At 40.0% G+C, this 23,795-nt stretch overlaps 2 protein-coding genes across 2 annotated transcripts; both read left to right on the top strand.

Annotated features, from left to right (window-relative positions):
• The first annotated feature begins 14 nt into the window (after nucleotides 1-14).
• On the top strand, nucleotides 15-23,591 carry LOC106133651 (TATA element modulatory factor). The gene is given in 12 exon segments (XM_060946693.1): nucleotides 15-2,321; nucleotides 8,053-8,270; nucleotides 8,668-8,809; nucleotides 9,693-9,912; nucleotides 12,035-12,138; nucleotides 12,913-13,021; nucleotides 13,820-13,962; nucleotides 13,965-14,125; nucleotides 14,729-14,873; nucleotides 16,055-16,132; nucleotides 18,727-18,915; nucleotides 21,106-23,591. Coding segments are annotated over 12 exon segments (3,564 nt in total). The 5' UTR covers nucleotides 15-413; the 3' UTR covers nucleotides 21,253-23,591.
• Nucleotides 6,821-7,680, top strand: LOC132902272 (uncharacterized). The gene has a single exon (XM_060946692.1). The coding sequence runs from the start codon at nucleotides 7,047-7,049 to the stop codon at nucleotides 7,473-7,475; it is 429 nt and encodes a 142-aa protein (XP_060802675.1). The 5' UTR covers nucleotides 6,821-7,046; the 3' UTR covers nucleotides 7,476-7,680.
• Nucleotides 23,592-23,795: the final 204 nt, after the last annotated feature.

The raw sequence follows: 23,795 nt of genomic DNA, 5'->3' as shown, positions 1-23,795 counted from the left end.
TAACCGATCGCTCGAAAATTCCGGTCCCTTTCCGCATCGATATTTGAGTCAAATGACGTTCTTTTTATTAGACAAACGTCAAAATCAGTCGTACATTTTTGCAATTCTACTTGGCCGAATATTTCATAAAAAGGAAAATTAATCGTAAAAACAGCAGATATAATTATTAGCGGATTTTTATAGACATTATATTACATACATTTTGTTTTAACAATAGTAGTTCATTTGATGTTATAAATTGCTAGAAAATATAAACAAAATGGAAACGTCATCTGTTCTATGTTGTGGATTTTATTTCCCATAACATTGAGAACGAATATACAACATATAATACGTTGTACGTGTTGGATTATTGAAAGTCGATAACCAAAAGTGCAATGCGTAGTGACCTGTGAATCTGATGCGCCACAAATATGAATTGGTTCGATACTTCGGGTTTGACAAGTCTCGCGAAAACGGCTCTGAAAGAAGCCCAGAAAACCATCGATAAAGCCCTGGATATTCAAGACGAGAGCGGTGAAGAGACAGAGAATGAGTCCTCCGCCCAAAACGTGGGAAAATCTTCACCAGGTAACAGTAGTGCTGCCGAAAAAGACAACTCAGATTTCTTTGCTTCATGGGGGTTGACGGTGAGCGCTGAGAGTTCTAAAGATGAACCAATCAAGGAACAGCCTGTGGTCACCGAGAGCCCTTCTAAAGCGACGTCCCAAAGCCTTTGGGGGTCTTTCGCGGGCTCGTTTTTCGAACAGCCTAAAGACAATGAACCTGATACTGCCATAGTAAAACCCCCTAAAGCTAAATCTATGAATTTAATTTCTGATGTCAAATACGGCAGTCAAGATGATTTGTTTTCTAAAAGCCAGCTTGTTATGTCTGATGGGGCAGAGGGATTAGAAAAGAAAATACAGTGTAGTAAAGATGATGTCGGGAAAGATGATAGGCGTTCATCAACAAGGTCAAACAGACTTTCTCTAATGTCAAGTAGGAACAGTTCTGATTCTGTTGAGGTGTTGTCTCAGAGTATGAAAACTACTCCGGATTCGGAGGCTGCGTCCGGGCAATCCATGTCCCATAGCAGCAGTGTTGGCCAAAAACTTAATTCTGATTCAGTCGAAGTGCTGCCAGACAGCCTTGTGAGCCCAAGTTCTATTGAATGCCTTGGTTTCGGTAGTTACTCTAGTGACAAAAACAGTAGCACATCATCTAATCTTTCTCCAGGTGATGTAAGTGACAAGAAAACAACTACAATAGGTGAACATACGGAAAGGCCAGAAACTGCTGACAGCGTGAGCTTGGTGGCAGATGATGATGAAGACACTATGTCATACAACTCTGTATCTGAGTGCACTGCACCTACAGTCTTAGATACTGATGACAAACCAGTTAGTCCATTTCAAAAACCAATAAGAGCTGAACCAAAAAAAGGAATTGATAAAGATTTCATTCATTTGGAGCAGTCTTTGTCCCAGAAGATGCAATTCAGTGAGAATTCTTCTAATGATGGGTCCTGGTCGGACAGGACATTGAATGCAGATAGCGACAGTATTACTCTAGAGACTGCAGAAGAACAGAATAAGAAAAGTGAAGAAGAACTATTGATGGAAAGACTAAGTGATTCCTCATCATTCTACGATGTGAATGTGACTGCAGAAATGTCTAGATCTGATACATCAGCCTTTGTGAATATCGAGAGGAACCAGTGTGATGCGCCTGGCAGCAGTGACTCTTCTCAGAAAGAATGCAGCGTGAAGGAGAGAACATCGCCCATAAGTTCTGACAGTAAAAGTGATTTAGTCAAAATTGGTTCTGACAGAACGTCGGGGCATACTTCTGGTGACGAGTTAGAGACAACAACTTCGTCTGATATTGAGATAATTCCTAGTCCAAATGGTGACAGCCATGGGTACAGAAGCAGCCCCACCAAGTATGCTTTTAAGGGGAAGTTTGATGGAACTACATCTCCAAATTTAGTTGATTTAGTGTTGGGAAAGTCTCTAGCTACGAAGATAAGGGGCCACAATCGAGAGTTATCTGAAGCATCTGTGCAGAGTAATACGAGCGACGAAAGCCAGTGTTCCGAGACTGATCGTTTGATGCGGAGGTTGTGCGAGATGGCGGAGATTTTGGAATCACGGGAGAGCAGGCTGATGGAAGTGAGTCGGAGCAATGCGGAGCTGGCGGAGAACAACGCGGATTTGAAGACGCAGGTGGAGTCTTTGCTGGCTAAACATGAGGGTGGTGATATTTCTATGATCACTGAAGATTATACTCAGAGGATGTCTGCTTTGGAGAAGAAGTTCCAACAGGCTATTAGAGAAAAGGTAATTCATTAGTTTTATTCAATTTAGATCTTATTTGTCTTTAAACTTAAAAATAATTCAAAATGGGGAGACCTCTAACTAGGGTTTTCGACTCTCCAACAAACACTTAAGTTTTTGTTTTGATCACATTATTTTAGTTATAACATGAGTAAAATATTGCACATTCACGGCGCTCTTATCAGTCGTTTTCACCAATCTATGCATAAAAGTCAATTGTCATTATCATTTATGTGTTTGTTATCAAATAAAATATACTTTGTGTACATATAAAAGAAAAAATTTAAACAAAAAAATTAATCAAAAAAATTACAACTGCACAGTCTTCCCACAGATTAATGTCTTAAATCTAGGTAGGTATAATGCCATCTTGAATTAGGGGTAAAATTTTTTTCAGACACAGAGACAATGCCCAAACATTTGTATTGCATAATTGAACTCTAATTAGCTGACCTTGGACATGGCAGTATTCATTTTTATAGTATTCATTTATTTACGAAACACATATTCATGTGGACCATAATATTATTCCACAAATTTATTAATTGAGCATGCATTGTTTATAAGTGTGGGCTTAAATTTCTTTTATATTTACCCAGAAGTACAAGAAAAACGGCAATGTTTCCGTTAAACGTAATGTTTCCATGGGATTCACAAGAAATTTCGTGGTAACATTCATAATATATATGTGGGTTGTGAACGTTTTTTATTTAAATTGTTTCGTTATTTTAAGTTATTGTTAGGACTGGCACTTTTTATTTTAGAAGAGTAAATTGATGTAAAATGTCAAAGAAAAAGGATTAGACATTGAAGTTTGGAAGATGAAAAAACCTATTAAAGAAACTGAAGGAAATATTTGTTTTACTATATCCAACTGAGTAATCCCACAACTTTTTTGGGGGCTCGTCCGGGATGGTGCTCAATATTGTGGTGGTCAATATTGGATTGAAGTGAAACAACACGACTGAAGACGAAAAATCAAGACGACTATTTAAGAAGGCAAGTCATCGACGGACATATTACAGACTGTTTTACCGACTATTAGTATCCGACGGTTCATGCTTAACCGCTACGTGACGTCATTTCTGAATTCTGTTTTACCGACGCTGATGGGAAAAAATATTGCCAGATACATGAATAACGTTATTCGTATTCGTTATTTATTAACGTTATGATAAGTTGATACAACGATTTATAATATTCAGAAATAACGTTAACCCGATTTTATTATGAAGAAATAAAGACTTTAATTAATTTTCACATTGAAGACGAATATTATTGATGAGTTCAAAGAAAATATCTTATTGTACGGCACAAAGACGACTTTCATTTAAGACGAATAAGATTGCAACTAAGATGCCGCCGAAGAAAAATACCCAAGACTCAGATGTAGAAGACGTTGAAGATGTTGAGGTACAGATATCATTCAGAGACTTAGAAAAGTCTATGAATACTTTCACTGGAGATGATACTTACCCGGTTAACGAATTTATTGAAGAATTTGAAGATGTTGCTGCTTTAATGAAATGGACTAATGTCGAAAAATTAATTTACGCGAAAAGGCTTTTAGGAGGTACAGCTAAATTATTTCTACGTTCGATGGGAAGAATTAAAGATTACTCTGGGTTGAAAAAAGCATTAAAAGAAGAATTTGGTCCGAAATTAAACAGCGCCACGATTCATAAAAGACTGAGCACCCGCAAGATGAAGAATGATGAAACGTATCAACAGTATTTTTTGACAATGAAAGAAATCGCTCTGCATGGTAAAGTTGAAGATCCTGCTTTAATGGAATACGTAATTGATGGTATTAGAGACACTGAATCTAATAAAGCTATACTTTATGGTGCTTCAGACCTCAAGGAATTTCGGAAAAAGTTGGAGATTTACAGCGAGTTTAGAAAGAAGATGTCTTCACGTTCCAATTATGTTTCTCCTTCAACATCAGTCCAGTCTGGATCTAGAAAGAAAAATGACGCCGCACCACCTAAGAAACGATGTTATAATTGTGGAGATTTAAATCACCAATCATCAGCGTGTACCAAAGGCATCAAATGCTTTAGATGTAACGAGTTTGGACACAAAGGACCTGACTGTCCGAACCAAGTAAAAAAGACGTTAAATATTTTGAAGAACGACAAGATCGAAGCTCCTTTTAAGCTAGTCAAGATTAATTCTACCCCGATGATATCACTTGTTGACACTGGAAGTGATGTTAACCTCATAACTGAAACTGGATTTGAAGACATAAAACGAAAAATTACTGACTATAAAGATATGAAGATTTATTTAACTGGTATAGCTGAAAAACAAATGTTAACAGAAGGAATATTTACTGCGAAAGTTGAAATTGATGATGGATTCTCGGATATGACTTTCTACGTTGTGAAAGATAATGCCATTCCCGTAAGATTGATTATTGGCAACCCGATCCTGAAAGAGTTTGAAGTTAAGTTCACTAAAGATGGAATTGAAATGGAAAAGATTATGCATCTAACCCTACTAGTAGAAAATAATGAGAATACTGAAGAATTCAATATAGATGACTCACAATACACAGCTGAAATAAAGAAAATGATCAAAGACTATAATCCTAAAGAAGAAACTAAGAAAAGTAATGTAACATTAAAAATAATACTTACCGATGAAACGCCGATATACCAAAGTCCACGTCGCCTGTCACCTCTGGAAACAGATATAGTTCGTAAACAGATTAATGAGTGGCTGGATAAAGAGATAATAAGACCTAGTAAATCAGATTTTGCATGTGCAATAGTTTTAGCTAATAAAAAAGACGGAACCAAAAGAATTTGTATGGACTACAGAGGAATTAACAAGAAGATAATAAGAGAAAGATTTCCTTTGCCGCTGATTGATGATCAGATTGATAAATTAAAAGAAGCTATTATGTTTACGTCTCTTGATTTAAAAAATGGATTTAATCACGTGGATGTTGATGTAGATAGTCGGAAGTACACTTCTTTTGTGACACCGCAAGGCCAGTTCGAGTTTATCAAAATGCCGTTTGGTCTATGCACAGCGCCATCCGTTTTTCAAAGATATATCAACGATGTTTTTCACGATTACATAACTGATGGTACTGTACTATCTTATCTTGATGATTTAATCATTCCCGCAAAGACAGAAGAAGAATCACTGGCTAAAACAAAGAAAATATTTAAAAGAGCGGAAGAATTTGGTCTGATATTCAATTGGAAAAAATGTCATTTTATGAAGAAGGAAATAGAATATTTAGGATACATAATTTGTAACAATGAAGTAAGACCATCCAAAGAGAAAATAAAAGCTGTTGCAAATTTCAAAAAGCCCACTAATATCAAAGCCGTTCAATCGTTTCTTGGTTTAACTGGATATTTCAGAAAGTTTGTTCAGAATTATTCTCTAATAGCTAAACCTATGACAGATCTGTTAAAGAAAGGAGTTGTTTTTAATTTTGACGAAATATGTGAACAAGCCTTTATAAGATTAAAAGATATACTTACCAATTCGCCGGTTCTCCGAATTTATAATCCTGCTTTATACACAGAAGTACACACCGATGCAAGTGCAGATGGTTACGGAGCTGTTCTATTACAAAAAAATCCGATTGATGATCAGTTACACCCAGTGCATTTTATGAGTAAAAAGACTACTCCCGCTGAGAAGAAGTATCATAGTTATTATTTAGAAATTTTGGCTATTGTTGAAGCAATAAAGAAATTTAGAGTATACTTACAAGGGATACACTTCAAAATTGTAACCGATTGTTCTGCATTAACGATGACACTACAAAAGAAAGACTTACCTCCACGAGTTGCACGATGGGCCTTATTGCTCGAAGAATACGACTATGAGATAGAACACCGATCTGCATCACGAATGAAACACGCAGATGCGCTGAGCAGATATCCTGTCTGTTTAGTTCTTTCTGAAACTATAGCAAGGATAAAGAAAGCACAAAACGAAGACGAACATGTAAGATTGATTAAGAAGATTTTAGAGACAGAAGATTACAAAGATTATGTTGTTCAGAATGAAATATTGTATAAGTGGAAAGACGGAAATAAAATAATTGTTGTTCCTAAAAAGATGCAATGGGAGATCATTAGGAAGAATCACGAGAAAGGTCATTTCGGAATAGTAAAGACTGAGGAACTTATTGAAAGAGAATATTATATAGAGAATTTAAGAGAAAAGATTAAGAAAATTGTTGATAATTGCGTTGAGTGCATAATTGTATCTCATAAAAAGGGCAAAAAAGAAGGTTTGCTTAATCCGATTGATAAGGGTAGTGTCCCATTGTCGACCTATCACATAGATCACTTAGGACCCCTTACATCAACAAATAAAAGTTACAAGGACATACTTACAGTAGTTGACGCGTTTACCAAATTTACTTGGATTTATCCTGTGAAGACTTTAACAACAGAAGAGACTATTAACAAACTGACTTTACAACAACAAGTTTTTGGGTCACCCGAACGCATAATAACAGACCGAAACGCTGCATTTACTTCAAATGATTTTAAAGAGTATTGTAAGAATGAGAACATTACACATTATTTAATAACGACTGGTCAGCCAAGAGGAAACGGACAAGTAGAGAGGGTACATCAGATAATTATAAACGTACTTGCTAAACTAAGCGCCGATGATCCTACGAAATGGTACCGTCGTGTATCAAATGTACAGCGTTGTTTGAACGGAACTTATCAACGTAGCATTGGAATGACGCCGTTTGAATTGATGTTCGGAGTAAAGATGAGAGATAAAGATGATGGAATATTAAAATTGATTGAAGAAGAAATTATTCAAGAAGTAAACGACAAGAGGCAAGAAATAAGGGAGAAAGCTAAAGAGTCTATAAGGAAAATACAAGAAGAGAATGTGAAGTACTACAATCGGAAGAGAAAAGAGGCTTTTTCTTATGATATTGGAGATTTAGTAGCGATCAAGAAGACACAGTTCTCACAAGGGAGTAAACTGTACCCTAAGTTTCTAGGACCCTACGAAGTCACCGAAAAGAAACGTAACGACAGATACGTACTAAATAAAATAGGAACGGCGGAAGGCCCTATTAAGACAACTAGTTCTGCAGATTACATGAAGCCTTGGGTCTCCTCGGAAGATAGTATTTCATCTGGGACAGATGAATAGTCAGGACGGCCGTGTGGGTTGTGAACGTTTTTTATTTAAATTGTTTCGTTATTTTAAGTTATTGTTAGGACTGGCACTTTTTATTTTAGAAGAGTAAATTGATGTAAAATGTCAAAGAAAAAGGATTAGACATTGAAGTTTGGAAGATGAAAAAACCTATTAAAGAAACTGAAGGAAATATTTGTTTTACTATATCCAACTGAGTAATCCCACATATATATATAATCTCTTATGACGGGGTTAACAGAGCCAAAGACCACGTTCAGCTGTTTGGCTTACAGCTAATAGAAACCCCTAAAATAAGAATTCTTAGCCTTTCCTTTAGTCGCCTTTTACGATGTCCATGGGAAAGATTAGAGTATTCCTATTTTCATGTGCCGGGAACCACACGGTACTAAGCAAACTTACGTAGATAAAACTTAAAATCCAATAAACAAAAAATCTCCTGCTATCTCACTCATAATAGCGGAGAAATCAGTTCGCGGGTTCAAATGCCGCGCTCTGATTGGTTATATTTTTTAGAAAAAAAATTAGACTTCTAATCCAGTGGTAATAATAATGAAAATTAAATCTGCAGGACCAGCTAAGGAAACAGCTTGACTCATTGAAGTCCGAGTCTTCGTCCCGCAAGAACTCCTCGGAAATGGAGAACGCGCTGAAAGAGAAAGATGACGTCATCGCCCAGCTGCAAGAGGAGGGGGAGAAGCTGGCCAAGCAGCAGCTGCAGCACTCCAACATCATCAAGAAGCTGCGCGCCAAGGAGAAGGATAACGAGCAAGTCATCAAGAGTATGAGGTATGTCAATGATCACAACATCGCTCAGTATCAGATGAGTTAGTATTATTATAACACAAGTTTTCAACTAACTTATTTAATTATAACTACTACCGCTTCCAAAGTGCATGTGCAGAAGAAGCGGCGGAACAAACTACACTGCAGCATTTTCACCGGACGTCAATTTACAAATATAGATCTCTTAAATCTAAATCGTGGACGAATGCACATTGTCTACATTATAAAACATAAATGAATGTAAAACTTATTATTTTAATACAAGTATTTCGTTAAATATTATATGCAGAGATCATGGCAAGTGGAAAGAGGTAGTCTCTGCCTACCCCTCTGGGAAAGAGGCGTGATTTTATATATGTATGTATGTATTTCGTTAAATTTATATTTATTTAATATCCAGGGACAAGATAGCAGAACAGTCAGCGGAGATGGACCGGCTGAAGCGGTCGATGGCAGCGAAGGAGGAGCTGGAAGTGAACCAGATTGAAGCCGTGTACCGTCTCACCACGGCCAATAAGAAGTTGGAGACTGAGCTGTTGGAGGTACATTTGTTAATTTGAAGCTAGGTACTCTTGATGAGTTAACATAATAAGAACTAATAATATAAAGAAGAACATAATGAAAGTTAGCATAATATTAATTTACTAAGTACAGTGCACGTCACTACAATAGGACCACTCTGTTTCTTTCTAATAGAGCTCATAGAGCTCATAAGGCGACTAAGGAAATACATATAGTGCATCGTTTAACATAAACCAATACGGGTAAGGTACCACGGCAAAGGTTGCGGACGTCACACGGAGTCGCTTCGTGTTAAACCCTGATTTGCCAGGAACATTGTCAAAAAGCGCATCAAGAGAAGTGAGGATGTATTCAGAAAAAGATCATCATAAATTTGTTAACATCCACCTAGCGTATTCACGGTCATTTCTTTCGCACTGATACAATGAGATAACAGTCCATAAACAGCTGATTAAATCAGTGTAGTCTCCGGTTTTGATAAAGTGACAATAGGTTTTTATCTCATTGATAAGCTAATTAGATGTACTTAATATACTCAAGCCAACTACTCAAACATGTTTATAAAATGCTCTGAAATATAAAAGTCTGTCTTTGAAAGGGTGTCTGTTTGCATGGTGATTCTTTTAAGTTAAAGCAATCAAATACTAATTATATGTTTTTTTATTTGTATGAGAATTTAATTAATTATATTTAATTAGGTATAATTAATATTATATACACATGAGTCATACAGAGTATGGTGAGGGAAAATAGGAAACCTGCACATTTATGCAACTGAATGTGTAACAATGATTCAATATTGGTTAGCTGCATATTAAGTTCTGGCACAGTGTTATGCAGGACATGTATCTGATAAAATATTTTCTGAAATTAATGAAATATTAAGCAAATGATAATTTCCAGACAAAAAGCCAACTAGAAGACACCACGTCCCGCCTGGAAACTACACGTAGTTCCCTTGAAGTGGCTCGCCGGGAGCTGACCGAGCTTCAGCGCGGCGCCACCGAGGTGTTCCGGCTGCGGGCCGCCAACGCGAGGCTGGAGGAGGAAGCTGGTGCCGAGAGGCAGGCGGCCGAGACCCTCAGGCATGAGCTGCAGCAGCTGCGGGCCGAGATGGTCAATGGTGAGCACTGCTCCGGCTGCCGGCACAGCACGCAGAGAGACAGGCGGCCGAGACCACGGGCTGCAGCAGCTGCGGGCCGAGATGGTCCATGGTGAGCACTGCTCCGGCTGCCGGCACAGCACGCAGAGAGACAGGCGGCCGAGACCACGGGCTGCAGCAGCTGCGGGCCGAGATGGTCCATGGTGAGCACTGCTCCGGCTGCCGGCACAGCACGCAGAGAGACAGGCGGCCGAGACCACGGGCTGCAGCAGCTGCGGGCCGAGATGGTCCATGGTGAGCACTGCTCCGGCTGCCGGCACAGCACGCAGAGAGACAGGCGGCCGAGACCACGGGCTGCAGCAGCTGCGGGCCGAGATGGTCCATGGTGAGCACTGCTCCGGCTGCCGGCACAGCACGCAGAGAGACAGGCGGCCGAGACCACGGGCTGCAGCAGCTGCGGGCCGAGATGGTCCATGGTGAGCACTGCTCCGGCTGCCGGCACAGCACGCAGAGAGACAGGCGGCCGAGACCACGGGCTGCAGCAGCTGCGGGCCGAGATGGTCCATGGTGAGCACTGCTCCGGCTGCCGGCACAGCACGCAGAGAGACAGGCGGCCGAGACCACGGGCTGCAGCAGCTGCGGGCCGAGATGGTCCATGGTGAGCACTGCTCCGGCTGCCGGCACAGCACGCAGAGAGACAGGCGGCCGAGACCACGGGCTGCAGCAGCTGCGGGCCGAGATGGTCCATGGTGAGCACTGCTCCGGCTGCCGGCACAGCACGCAGAGAGACAGGCGGCCGAGACCACGGGCTGCAGCAGCTGCGGGCCGAGATGGTCCATGGTGAGCACTGCTCCGGCTGCCGGCACAGCACGCAGAGAGACAGGCGGCCGAGACCACGGGCTGCAGCAGCTGCGGGCCGAGATGGTCCATGGTGAGCACTGCTCCGGCTGCCGGCACAGCACGCAGAGAGACAGGCGGCCGAGACCACGGGCTGCAGCAGCTGCGGGCCGAGATGGTCCATGGTGAGCACTGCTCCGGCTGCCGGCACAGCACGCAGAGAGACAGGCGGCCGAGACCACGGGCTGCAGCAGCTGCGGGCCGAGATGGTCCATGGTGAGCACTGCTCCGGCTGCCGGCACAGCACGCAGAGAGACAGGCGGCCGAGACCACGGGCTGCAGCAGCTGCGGGCCGAGATGGTCCATGGTGAGCACTGCTCCGGCTGCCGGCACAGCACGCAGAGAGACAGGCGGCCGAGACCCTCAGGCACGAGCTGCAGCAGCTGCGGGCCGAGATGGTCAATGGTGAGCACTGCTCCAGTTGCCGGCACTGCATGCAGAGAGACAGGCGTTTAATGCACTTAAGTTGTTAAGCATGAAGATGGGTCTATTTTCACTATGTTGATAAGATGGTTAAGTAAGAATAAAATTCTTGTACAGTACTAAAGTATATAATTATGCAAAATGCCATTAAATCTGGTTTCTGAGGGTTTCTCTCTTATCCCTATGGAAGCCAAATTTTTGTTACATATTAGTTAAGCTGTAGGCTCTTATTAATCTGTTCATTGTTGTATTTTATATTGCATTTGTGCAGAGCCAAACTTCTGAGTTGAGCATTGTATATACAGGATGACTTTTAATTCAACTGCATAAATTTAACTGTTAAGTGTATTCATCTAAAGGATATTTAAAAACGTTAAAATATCGGTTCATATTTCAGAAGTACGAAAAAAAATAAAGTATCAAAATCCACGATCCTAAATACGTCATATCACCCTGGACGGCGGAAAAGCGACGCGTAAGATTCAGAGGTCAACGACACAATTCATTCAGCTGAGCGATCTCGACAACTCTGTACTTGATCTTGATACTAGCAAAAAAAAAATTTAGTTTTTTTTTCAGACATTTATTTACATGTTTAGTTTAAATTTCTTTTAATAGTATTGGTCTTTAATAAAGCGTGTGACGTAGGTTTTGAGGGTTTTTTAAATGTGAAAATGATGACGTTTAATTGAAATAAAAATAGGCTCAAACGGCTCAGAAGCATGGGTATAGTCTATGTTTAAAAGGATGCAGTTGTTTTAAATGTCACCCTATATATATTTATATATAAAGAATGGTATAAATTGTCATGATATTGCAACAGAGCAGAGCCGCGCGGCCGGCCGCGAGGAGGCGCTGCGGCGCGCGGCGGACGAGGCGCGCGAGCAGCTGGCGCTGGCCACGCGCGACTCGCCGCAGCTCATGCGCGTGAGTGCCACCACTGTTTATACCGATATCGTTTACATTCTCGAGGTCTGTTTCATCTATGTACCGAATTTCGTCAAAATCGGTTCAGTAGTTTCTGAGTTTATCCTTCAATCGTATAAGCACCGTGCATGCCAAATTTAAAATAAGTCAAATACTGACAGATTTATATTTAAAAAAAAAATTGAAATTTCTTTTTTTCCTTTGCCTTGTCTCATAATTTGAGGTCGGATGCGGTAGGACTACCTCTTTTAGATTATCCGTGTAGACAATTGGGCCCTCTACAAATTTCTGGACCCTGTTAACCATTACGAGAAGAAGACTCGTAAGAAACACATGATTTCCTACAAAATTCTTAAAATAGGACAACTCCATCTCTTTCCCATGGATATTGTAAAAGGCGACTGAGGGCTTATAAACTTAGCATTTTTTTAGGTTTAGGTTTTAGGTTAGAATGGGCTAGCAACCTTTCACTAATTGAATCTTAATTCTATAATTAAATTATAATTAAGGCCACACCATTTAATTATTATAAGTGCCGTGTGGTTCCCGGCACCAGTACAAAAAAATAATAGGACCACTCCCATCTCTTTCCCATGGATGTCGTAAAAGGCGACTAAGGGATAGGCTTACAAACTTGGGATTCTTTTTTTTAGGCGACGGGCTAGCAACCCGTCACTATTTAAATCTCAATTGTATCATTAAGCCAAATGGCTGAGCTTGGCCTATCAGTGTTTTCGAGACACACGGCACATATTGATGTGTGCGCGTGCGCAGGACGAGGGCGTGGCGACGCTGCTGTGCCAGCTGGCGGCGCTGCAGCGCGCGGCGCTGGACCGCGACGCCAACTACCACAACTACGTGGGCGCCGTCGCCGACAAGCTCAGTGAGGCTCGCCCTTTGTCACTCCGTGCCTATATATATGTATATATATGTATATGTTACATTTCATACAAAAGATTTATTTTCTCAAATTGGTTACAAGGTATCACTTATTGACGTCACATCACTTAAATCTTATTATGACTACTGCCGCTTCCAAAGCGTCAGTGCAGAAGAAGCGGTAACAAACTGCACTGCAGCATTTCTTCAACAACGTCAACTTCACAACTATCCAAACTTAGACATGTAGATACAGATGGAAAAAATGATTAAAATGTTAAAGAGTTACGTTCTATTTTATAAGATGGGTATGGACTATATGATCAGAGCGTTGATATGGAATTGTTAAGGTGTCCAGTTGAAATTCATGTTGTTTATTTGTCACAGGATCAGAGTCCACTCTGGTCATGTACCAAAGATTATTTCGAAGTTATGTACTTTACTATGAAAACTTATTAATGGTCTTACGGTGAAGGAAAGCATGATGAGGAAACCTGCACATTTAGGCAACCGAATAAAGGTTAATCATGATCCAATACAGGGCAAAGATTGCGGAGGTCAGGTGGGAGTCGTTTTGTGTAAAAGCCTGACTCACCCATTCCAGAATCCATGGTCAAAGGTGAAACCCGAGGTTCTCCTCTCTAGGCTGATGAAGATTTAATAGGGAATATAGCTCGTAGGAAGAAGAAGGTGTAATCAGATGATGAGGTGTTATTTAGGAAATTTTAACTTAATACATATAATTCTCCTGAGTTCTAAGTATCGAGGAACAGAGAAGATAAACGTATCGGTTATACAACAGACGCAGCTGACGCCAGGATAGCCAAAGCCACGGAGAACGAGCGCGTGGCTCGCGAGCAGAACGAGCAGCTGCGCCTGCACATCTCCAGCCTGCAGCAGAGACTCCGCGACGGAGACGCTCTGGCCGACAGGATCCGAGCGCTGGAGCAGCAGCTGCGGGAGACGGAGTGTTCGCTGGCCAGGTGAGCTCCAGCAGGAGGTGGCACATCTCCAGCCTGCAGCAGAGACTCCGCGACGGAGACGCTCTGGCCGACAGGATCCGAGCGCTGGAGCAGCAGCTGCGGGAGACGGAGTGTTCGCTGGCCAGGTGAGCTCCAGCAGGAGGTGGCACATCTCCAGCCTGCAGCAGAGACCCCACTTCATTCAATTCTTCTTAAGCGAAGAGTAGAGCAAATTTTAGCTGTCTTTTTCTATGCCTTACATTTCTACCATCGTCTTGAATGCCCTGATGACAGTCAACGATAAGACTTAAAATTTCATGGACCTTACAGGGATTGTCCTTTCAGGATAAGGAATAGTGTGATAAGGATATGTTGTGATGTGAAAGAAGATATAGTGATAGGAATAGAAAAGGGAATGCTTAAATGGTTTGGTCATGTCGAGAGGATGAATGAAAACAGGTTGACTAAGCGAATATACAAAGGAAGTGCGAATGGGACTGTTGGATCTGTTTACCTCGTAAGGCATAAATGTATATGGCATGTGGTGTATGTAGACTGAAGGAATGGCTTGTACGTGTCGAATCATTTTAAGACTATCGGCTCTATCCATCCCAAGTCTAAGAGATATAACGTGATTATATCACACACGCTCAGATAATGACGTCTTTATCCTTTATAAGGCAGACAGAGCCAATAGCCTGAAGATTTTATATATATGTATACAATATGTTTTGGTACGTCGTCACCAGCAAAACCCAGGAGCTGGAAGAAGCCAAGGCCTCGTGGGCCGCGGAGGAGGCGGCGCTGCGGCAGGGCGCGGCGCGGCTCGAGGCCGAGCTGCGGGAGCAGGGCGCCGCGCTGGCGGCCGAGAGGAACCGCGCCGCCATTCTGCAGGTACGCCTGCCTAGGGTTCAAAAAAGCGGGAAATTTTCCGGTTTTTTTTCAAATTCCCTCGTATTTATACAAGTTTTTTACGAAAGTTTCAAGAAAGATAAGAATGAAATATTTCATTTTTTTTATTAATAAAACAGTAAAAATTGGTAATTATACATAGAATATACATATATTTTTCCAATCGTTTTTTTTATATTTTTCGAAACAAACGACGAAAATCTCAATAAAACCGTTTTTTCCCCAAGGTTTTATTCTGATATATTTCAATGTAACAAACCAATAAAACGGTAAAAAACGAAAAAACGTTTATTACACCGAAAAAAACAATTTGTTTCTTTCGGAATTTTCAACGCTACGCCTGCCCTGCGGCATTCCCATGGGTTTTACTTAAGATTTTCATGGACATTGTCACTATTTGAATATCAATTCCGTGTTTAACCCATACAGCTTAATTCTCTCGTCCACATTTTTATTCTAAGTTTGGATAGTTGTGAAGTTGACGTTGTTGAAGAGAATGCTGCAGTGCAGTTTGTTACCGCTTCTTGTGCACTGACGCCTTGGAAGCGGCAGTAAATTTAGTTTTGAGTAATTTATTTGACGTCAACCAATGTTGTGAAACCAAAAGATTTGACAATTATTAAGCGATATGAAGTATCCTATAATAATGAATAAAAATTTTGAATTTGTGGTCTTCAGTCTTTGTGAAACTGTGAGTTCTGTTTATCCCGATAAGGATAGAGACGTGATTTTATAAACATATTTACGAGTATGTTTGTTTTTTCATAGAGTCAGTTACAGCGACAGGCGACTGACAACTGTCCCTAAAGACATTGCTAATGTTATGTGCCCGGAATATTCCTGTTTCTGGAATAAATCCATAAAATCTCCATTTGAATGTCAACTGTCAAACGTCAACATTTTGACAGGAACTCAAACGTCAGTTTTATTTTTTTTAATATGATGTTGATTATTATGTTCCCGTGAACAAGTGTAAGTGTTTAAGGGTGTTACATTAACAAATTCACAAAATATTTTTTGAAAAAAATATAAAATAAAAATTTGGAAACGAGAACTAATAAGTACAATTAAATCACTTACACTAAGGAATAATTTTTGTCTTAAAATGAAAAAGTAGATATAAGAATGCTGCTAAGTAAGAAAGTGTCCCGTTATTCCCTCAGGAGCAGCTGACCCGCGGCGAGCCGTCCCCGCCGCCGTCCGTGGCGTCCGACTCGCTGTCCAACTCCATGTGGCCGCTCGTGAGTATACTACTACATTTATAAATAATACAGGTATTTGGCGGGAGAGTTCGACCGCCACCAAAAGGAATTTCTTCCGCCAGGTTAGGTGTTATGCCTGGGGAACCGCGCTACAGACGATGTTGAGTCGGAGGTTGTATATGCTCCGATCCGTGAAACTTTGCTTGCGCGATTTAGACTCTTCACTGTTATTGGATGATAGCGTCGCGTGATTGGCTGCTGTGACTTATGACATATCTACAGATGTAGCCACAGGTAGAAAACGCATACGTAAATATTATTTTATGTACTCTTATGTTTGTTGGCCGTTTATGCACATAAAAAAGATATATAACAAATTACAATACAGTCATTAGATTAAGAGGAATATATAGAATGGCGGGCTTATCCCAATCGGGTTTCTTCCATTCAACCGAAATATAAAGGAAAATCCATTTTTAAAGAGGCAGCAGACATAAAAAGCATTGAGAATGCTTTAAAATAATCAATTAATCATAAATATGAGTATCCTTGTTGCAATTGTCAGATTGATCATAATTATCATTTCAACCTCGGTGGAGGCTATATAGTAAAAGAAAAGAAAGGTTTTAGAAAGTTTATCGAAATAAATATTGTGTGAATTAAAAAAATGGAAAAATATTTTTTTTCCTATTTCTCCACTTTTTACAATGAATCGAATTATTATTCTGATGTTTTTAACTGGATCGTGAATATACGATGTAAAGTACAAACAATTTCAAAGTATTTATGGTTTTGTAAACATTTTTTGTTTGTGAGTTTTTTTTATGTCGTCATTCACAAGTTTAGCAAACTAACTAGTTAAACTGCAACTATCCACTTGTTTAATAAAATTCTTGGAAAGTAATTTATTCGATGTCTACCAATGTTGTGATACCAACAGATGTGACAATAATTAAGTGTTGTTCGAGATGTCCCATAATAATGACTTTTAAAACAGCGAACACCGGAGTTCCATGGAGTGATTTTTCTGCTTCCCTGTATCTCAAGTTATTCCAAGTGTCCAATCCGAGGCGCTGACAATGAGTACCCTTCTTGACCTTTACTTCATCAGCTGCTGGTATTGAAAGTTCTGCTTCTGTGGTAATAGCATCGAAGCTTAGGATGGTATTTGTGTCGTATTGATTTACCATTGGGCCAATTTCCGATAGTGTCTGGTAAGTAGTCAGTCAGTATCCGAGAGGGATGAGTCTGCCTCAGCGATGGTCACATTTGTGTTTTCTAACGGCAGTCGGGATTTTCTCAATAGAGGCAGCCGATACGGACATCATCTGCTGCATCATGTTGGAGAATATTTCGGTTTGTTTCTCAAGAGCAGCTGCGATTGGATCTTTTTTATCTTGAACCTCTGAAGTATAGTGAGGGGTTCTAAGTTTATGGTTCGCTCCGGTGTCTGGCTGGGGAATGTTGACGCTCTCTTTCTAGATGGCCTACTCGGAGAATCTTGTCAACTTCTTCCCTAGAAAGAAGCTAAGATTTCATTCTGAGTAAAGGACCAGTTGATCATTTTAAGTTTTATAGATTTGTTAGTTTTTTCTGACAGGTCAGTCAGTTCGAATACTTTAGCAATTTTTAGTGTCGGTATTGCAAATCTTAATTTGTTAGTGACTTTTGGGTCAGGTGGATCCCCAATAATGCGATGGATATCCACGTCCTCCACAGCCCAGTCCTTCCAGTCTTGTGGCATGATTGCGGTGATGGCGTCATGTATCTTATCAATGACTGTTTTAGACGGCGATGCCGAGGTCTATTAGAAGAGCAGAATGTCTCTTATGGTCCGTATTTCCCTGTAGGAAACTTTGATTTGTGTCATATTATACCGTATCAGAGCCGTAGTGGCCTAAGAATAAAATACTCGAGTCAAAGGAGCCGTCGGGCGAACCGAGCCGACGGATCAGGCCAGTTATGAGCCGACGGGTAGTTCGTTAGGCCAGTAGATCGATTTATTGATGCGTCAGATTATTGGTATTGTCAGAGAACCATAAGGACAACGGAACAGGAGCCGACGGGTCAAATTTTGATCCGACGTTTGCCGGTAAGACGAGCGGGAGGTTCCCGACCCGACGGGCGATGGAATTAACGGAATTAGTTTCTCGTCAGCAAAATACGATACTGGCTGTGTGCGGTGTCGTGATAATGATAAAACAGTAATAACCGTTAACTTTATGCAATGCCATAACAATGTTAAGTAAACATTGTATTTCCTAATCGTGGAGAATTGTCGTCCGACCAGAGGAGGCATTTTTTATTTGTGTAGTTCTGAAATAAATGTTTATTTACCTTATAAATACTTGTTTCTATTTCTATATTATATAAATGTTTGTTTTGCGAACGAGCACACGTCGTTACTGGGGGGAAAATCAAAGCGTTCTGACACAAGCAGCTAGCCGGCGAGCTATGGTGCACACGTCACTGTCAATTCACAGTGTTGCCAGTTGTCAACGATCACACTAGGACAATATACGTTCAATATACTTGTAGGACAGTGTTACCTGGGGTAAAAATCAGAATGCATTCTTAAGGTGGGTCAAGCGAAGGCTCGGACCTCTAAATGAGTAATTTACTGCACATTGCAGGAGGACGTGCCGGGCCCCGCGCCGGCGCCCGCCGTGTGCGCGCTCAGCGTGGAGGACACTCTGTCCACCCTCACGAGGAGGGACGGGGAGCTGCGGGCGCAGGCCGGCACCATCGCCGCGCTGCTGGGCGAGCGGGAGCGGCTGCGGGCGCTGCTGGCCGCGCTGCAGGCCAGGCTGGACCTCTACCAGGTACGGGGCGGGTCCCGGGGCAGGCGGGGCTGTTGCTCAGTCCAAGCTAAATTGTTTAGCTTAATGATGGCTAGTGACAGGTTGCTAGCCCATCACCTAAAAGAAGAATCCCAACTTTATTACCCTTTCTGTCAAAGCCCGCCGTTGTAAGACTCGTGGTCGTGTGAGCGGGGTAGATCCAATATTCACATCACTCTGAGTCAGACGGTGCTAGATGGAGAAAGTAGTAGTCCGCCGTGATGTAGTTCACAATCGCGCGGGTGTTTCCCGACTGCGCCACGCGGCATGTGGTCATGCGCCCGCGCAGTGCCCCGCTAGTTTCCCCGCTCCGGAATAGCTCCCAAAAGTCGGGAAGCCGTGATACTATCCTTTGATTGACTTTTCCAATCTGCACGGAAAGAGAAGCAGCTCACACACACTGTATAGGTATTCGCGCCATAAAAACGGCGTCGCGCGTGCCCGTGCTACCCGACCAGCATGAAAACAAATCTTCAATACGTAATGTATTCATAAATAGTGAAAAACACACAATTTTTCACGCACAATATTCAGTAGTACGTATAATGCCTCGTCAAAGATTTTGATAAGAATTAAAGTGTATGCAACTGACATCAAACCATTAAAATGTAAAAAAATCATCCCTCATTTAATTAATATAAGTACAACATATTTTTTGTTTTCATATTAATATTAAATAATTATAAAATTCATATTTGTATGTCATCATCACCACATGTCGTATACCCACCCTGTATAGATATCACTCAAGTCTCCTCATTACGTGAAGCGAGAAAGTCAATAAACTACTAACCCGATTTTTATGAAACAGGCACGGAGATAGACTTCTTAGCCTCTTGAGTAATGATGGTTGCATTACTCGGAAAGGTGAATTAATTACTTTTTTTCCGGAAGTTTCCACGGGTACGAAGCCGCGGGCAAAAGTTTGATCTAATTTGTATTATTTATTATAAAATTATATTTTTGTTTTACCAAAGACAAACAAAATTGAAATGTTAATACTGAATGTATGTATTCTTACTGCGCTATATATAATTCATTCATATTATGGGAAAAGAGTTTTATTTTAAACACTGATCGACAGAATTATTTTGAGAGATTGCTAAGATCTAAGAAATAAAAGGATCTTAGGGAACTTATTCATAAAAATAGCTTTTGCCCAGGACTGTCCCAAGGAAATTCCGGAATAAAAAGTAAGTATTCATATCACACCACACGCTCGCATTCCCGCTTTGCACTCTTAAGGTCAGATGACAACATTCATTTACTGAAATTTTATTAAAATTTTATAATTTTTTTTTTCATAATACATTGGTATACCATCACACATTCTCCGGTACATTTTCAGGTGTTTGGTTATAAGATTAGGATACCTCTATACATCGTCCACACAAAAGAGATTCACGAACATATTTGGCTATTTTACATTAATAGGGTTATTTAAAGAAAACATTTGAACAACTCGAAATTTTGTTCATGAAAAATGCTCCATTTTTCTATACGTCTTTTTTATATAAATTTTCGGGGAGATCGGTTCAGTGGTTTAACCTTTAAAATTTAACAAACATATATACATACAATCACGTCTCTATCCCTTACGGGGTAGGCAGAACCAACAGTAAATATAAATAAATAAAATAAATATATACGGGACAAATTACACAGATTGAGTTAGCCTCGAAGTAAGTTCGAGACTTGACGAGATACTAACTCAACGATACTATATTTTATAATAAATACTTATATAGATAAACATCCAAGACCCAGGCCAATCAGAAAAAGTTCTTTTCTCATCATGCCCTGGCCGGGATTCGAACCCGGGACCTCCGGTGTCACAGACAAGCGTACTACCGCTGAGCCACAGAGGCCGTCAACAACAACAACAACAAACATACTTTATCTATTAGTTCCACACTATGCTACGCGTTTGTGTAATATCACATTTCAAATCATGATCTTTCATTAATAATGATAGAATTGAGATTCAAATAGTGACAGGTTGCTAGCCCATCGCCTAAAAGAGGAATCCCAAGTTTATAAGCCTATTCCTTAGTCGCCTTTTACGACATCCATGGGAAAGAGGGAGTGGTCCTATTCTTTTTTGTAATGGTGCCCGGGAACCACACGGCACAGCTATATCACATTTGAAATGAGTATGTGATAATTCCCCAGGGCATCCAAGAGCAATACGACGCGCTGCTGCAGATGTACGGCGAGAAGGAGGAGCAGCTGTCGGAGCTGCGGCTGGACCTGCAGGACGTGACGCAGCTGTACAAGCAGCAGCTGGACGAGCTCATCGCGCTCCGCCAGCACAGGTAGCTCCGGTAGCTCGCGCCGCTCATACTAGTGTGTACGAAGCGGAAAATTTACAATTATTTGCCTAATTTTTCCGATTCATAACTCTTGTTCAGAACCGCCTCCAATTGATACCCTCCTTTTTTGAAGTCGGTTAAATTTCTTCAACCTTCTCCTAAGTCCAATGAGCATTTTCTGAAAAACCGCATCAAAATCGGTTTGGAGGTTGTTAAAAGGGAAAATTAAAAATATTTTTGAGTCTGGAGTATTTCTATGTTGGATATGTTGCTAATATGAAGCGCTACCATGAGCGTCTTGGATACTAAAAACTATATTTGATAAAAATGGCCGTCGAGTTGTGAGTGCGAGTTTTTGGAATTCTTGACTATGTGAATCATGATAACGTACTCTGTGAATTCTTGATTTTTTGTGATATAAATCATTCGAGTATGTTAACTTCGGCAGTTTCATAAGAACAAGACAAGCATTAGCGCCAAAATGGCTTAAAACGATCATTTGTCGCCAGTGTGAAGTCGAGAGTATATTATTGAGGTCAGTCTGCTATGCCGTGCGGCAGTGACTTGCGGAATTAACTGAATGTCTATGATAAATATCATTTAAATTAATGATTAATACGAGTAACTTAAGACTAGCCTGTAATTTTTTATTATTTTGGAAATTACAGGGAAGACAATCTATATGTCTATATGATATGCGTGCACGTCACTGCCATACGATTACAAATTAAGTTTCTGTGAAATATCACAAATTTCAAAAATTGAATTCATTCCACTTTTAAATAAATGTATAACCCAATTATAACTCATGAATTAATAGTAGCCAATTAAATAGTTTTTCCTTCAGAAATAAAGGATTTTAAGGTTTTAAAAGAAGGTAAACGAAATTACAACGTCTAAAATCCAGCCAATGGCGTGCCACCACAGATAAAAAACATTTCATCGATTGGCGGAATGGATTGGTGTTATCGAACCTTCTTTTAAATACCCTAAATATAGACTGTAGGTACTGCTTACTTAATTGCTATTTCATTACAGGTGTACGTAGTATTTAGATGAAGGGCAATATGTATCCTTAGAATAATCACTCATTATCACTCAATTTTTGAATGTCAGTTTAAAAAACTTATGTATTACGGTCCGTGTGAAAGTTCCTTAAGTCAGTCATGCCATCATTTAGTCTGTTATTTTAGTCATTATGGATTTATTACGTTAATGGTGTAAAGGTACAGATATACATACGCAAGAGTGTTTTGCTGGAAATAAAAATACAGAAAACTTGAAAATAAATTGATGATTGTGTTTGTACATCTGTACCGTGATACATAAATGATATATATTTGGTGCTTGGCAGGTGTAATTATATTTATTTGGCCAATCTCGGGTGATGTTTTAGATTTATAATGTGTTATTATGTATATTGTTATTATTTGTGCCGTCTTCTCCCGATTGAGCATTTGTCTGTAATAATTTCTGACATTTATTCCCAGAATAAGTAATTTTAATGTTTAAACTAAGTAGTTAAGGTATACATGTCTGAATGTCGATTCAAAATCAATTAGAGGAAATAGTTGTAACCTTTGACTTATTAATGTATGAATGTCCGCATTACCTGGTAAATTACATTGAATGTATATGTAAAGACTTTTTATCCTTATTATTAATTGCGAAATTGTCATTGTGTTACTTTTCATGATCAATCACCGATCCGATTAAATTAAATACAAAGATAGTCCGAAGTCATGGAAAGTCTTAATCTTAATAAATAAATAAATGCTGCATTCGAGCGCAATATTGATTCACCGATTTGTTGTGCCTTTTGGCCTAAAATGTTGTATTTACTTTATAATGTTTTAAACCAGTGTTCTGTACCTGGACAAAGGCTTATATCATATAATACACTGCCGCGGACAGGAATTTGTATTTGTACTTATTCTCAATGGGTGTTTTAAAAATCATAGCATTTTACAATTCATTCATATGTAGTACGTAGTTATATGCTTTTTGGAAATTGCAATGTCATTCTATCTGTTGTAGCATTAACCCTGTTAAAGGCGGTTGGTATGGGTAAACGTTTAGTGGCTTTTCAGTCTGGTAGGGAATGGTATGTACTGTGGTATTGTAACATAGCTTGTGATGAGATAACTATACAATGATGAATGAGATTATGATATCATGATAAAGTGATAGGATTGTTACAGACTGTTCTGGGAAGACTGTGAGATATTGTTGGCTAATTTAGTATCTTAATATAGATAATGAATATAATTCTAATTTATCAATCGCTATACCAAATTTTGGAAATATGTGTATCATTTATTTCTCAAATAAAGTTATGTAAATATATCTGTGTCGTTTCATTTGTTAACGTGGTAGCTAACCAGGAAACAAAGGTCCCATCAAGATGTTCTCTTTGTTGGGTGTGGCTATGAGGTCATGCTTTTATTATGCTTATAAACAGATTGTAACTATACCTAATATTATGATCTGAACGTGGTCTCTGAGACTTTTCGAAACTGATAGCTCTATCTCCCCGTAAGGGATTAGAAA

The sequence above is a fragment of the Amyelois transitella genome, chromosome 11 (genome assembly GCF_032362555.1).
Source record: "Amyelois transitella isolate CPQ chromosome 11, ilAmyTran1.1, whole genome shotgun sequence".
In the NCBI taxonomy this organism is placed as follows: Eukaryota; Metazoa; Arthropoda; class Insecta; order Lepidoptera; family Pyralidae; genus Amyelois; species Amyelois transitella.
The sequence above is the reverse complement of the archived record's forward strand: the minus strand, read 5'-3'. Positions and strand labels throughout refer to the sequence as shown.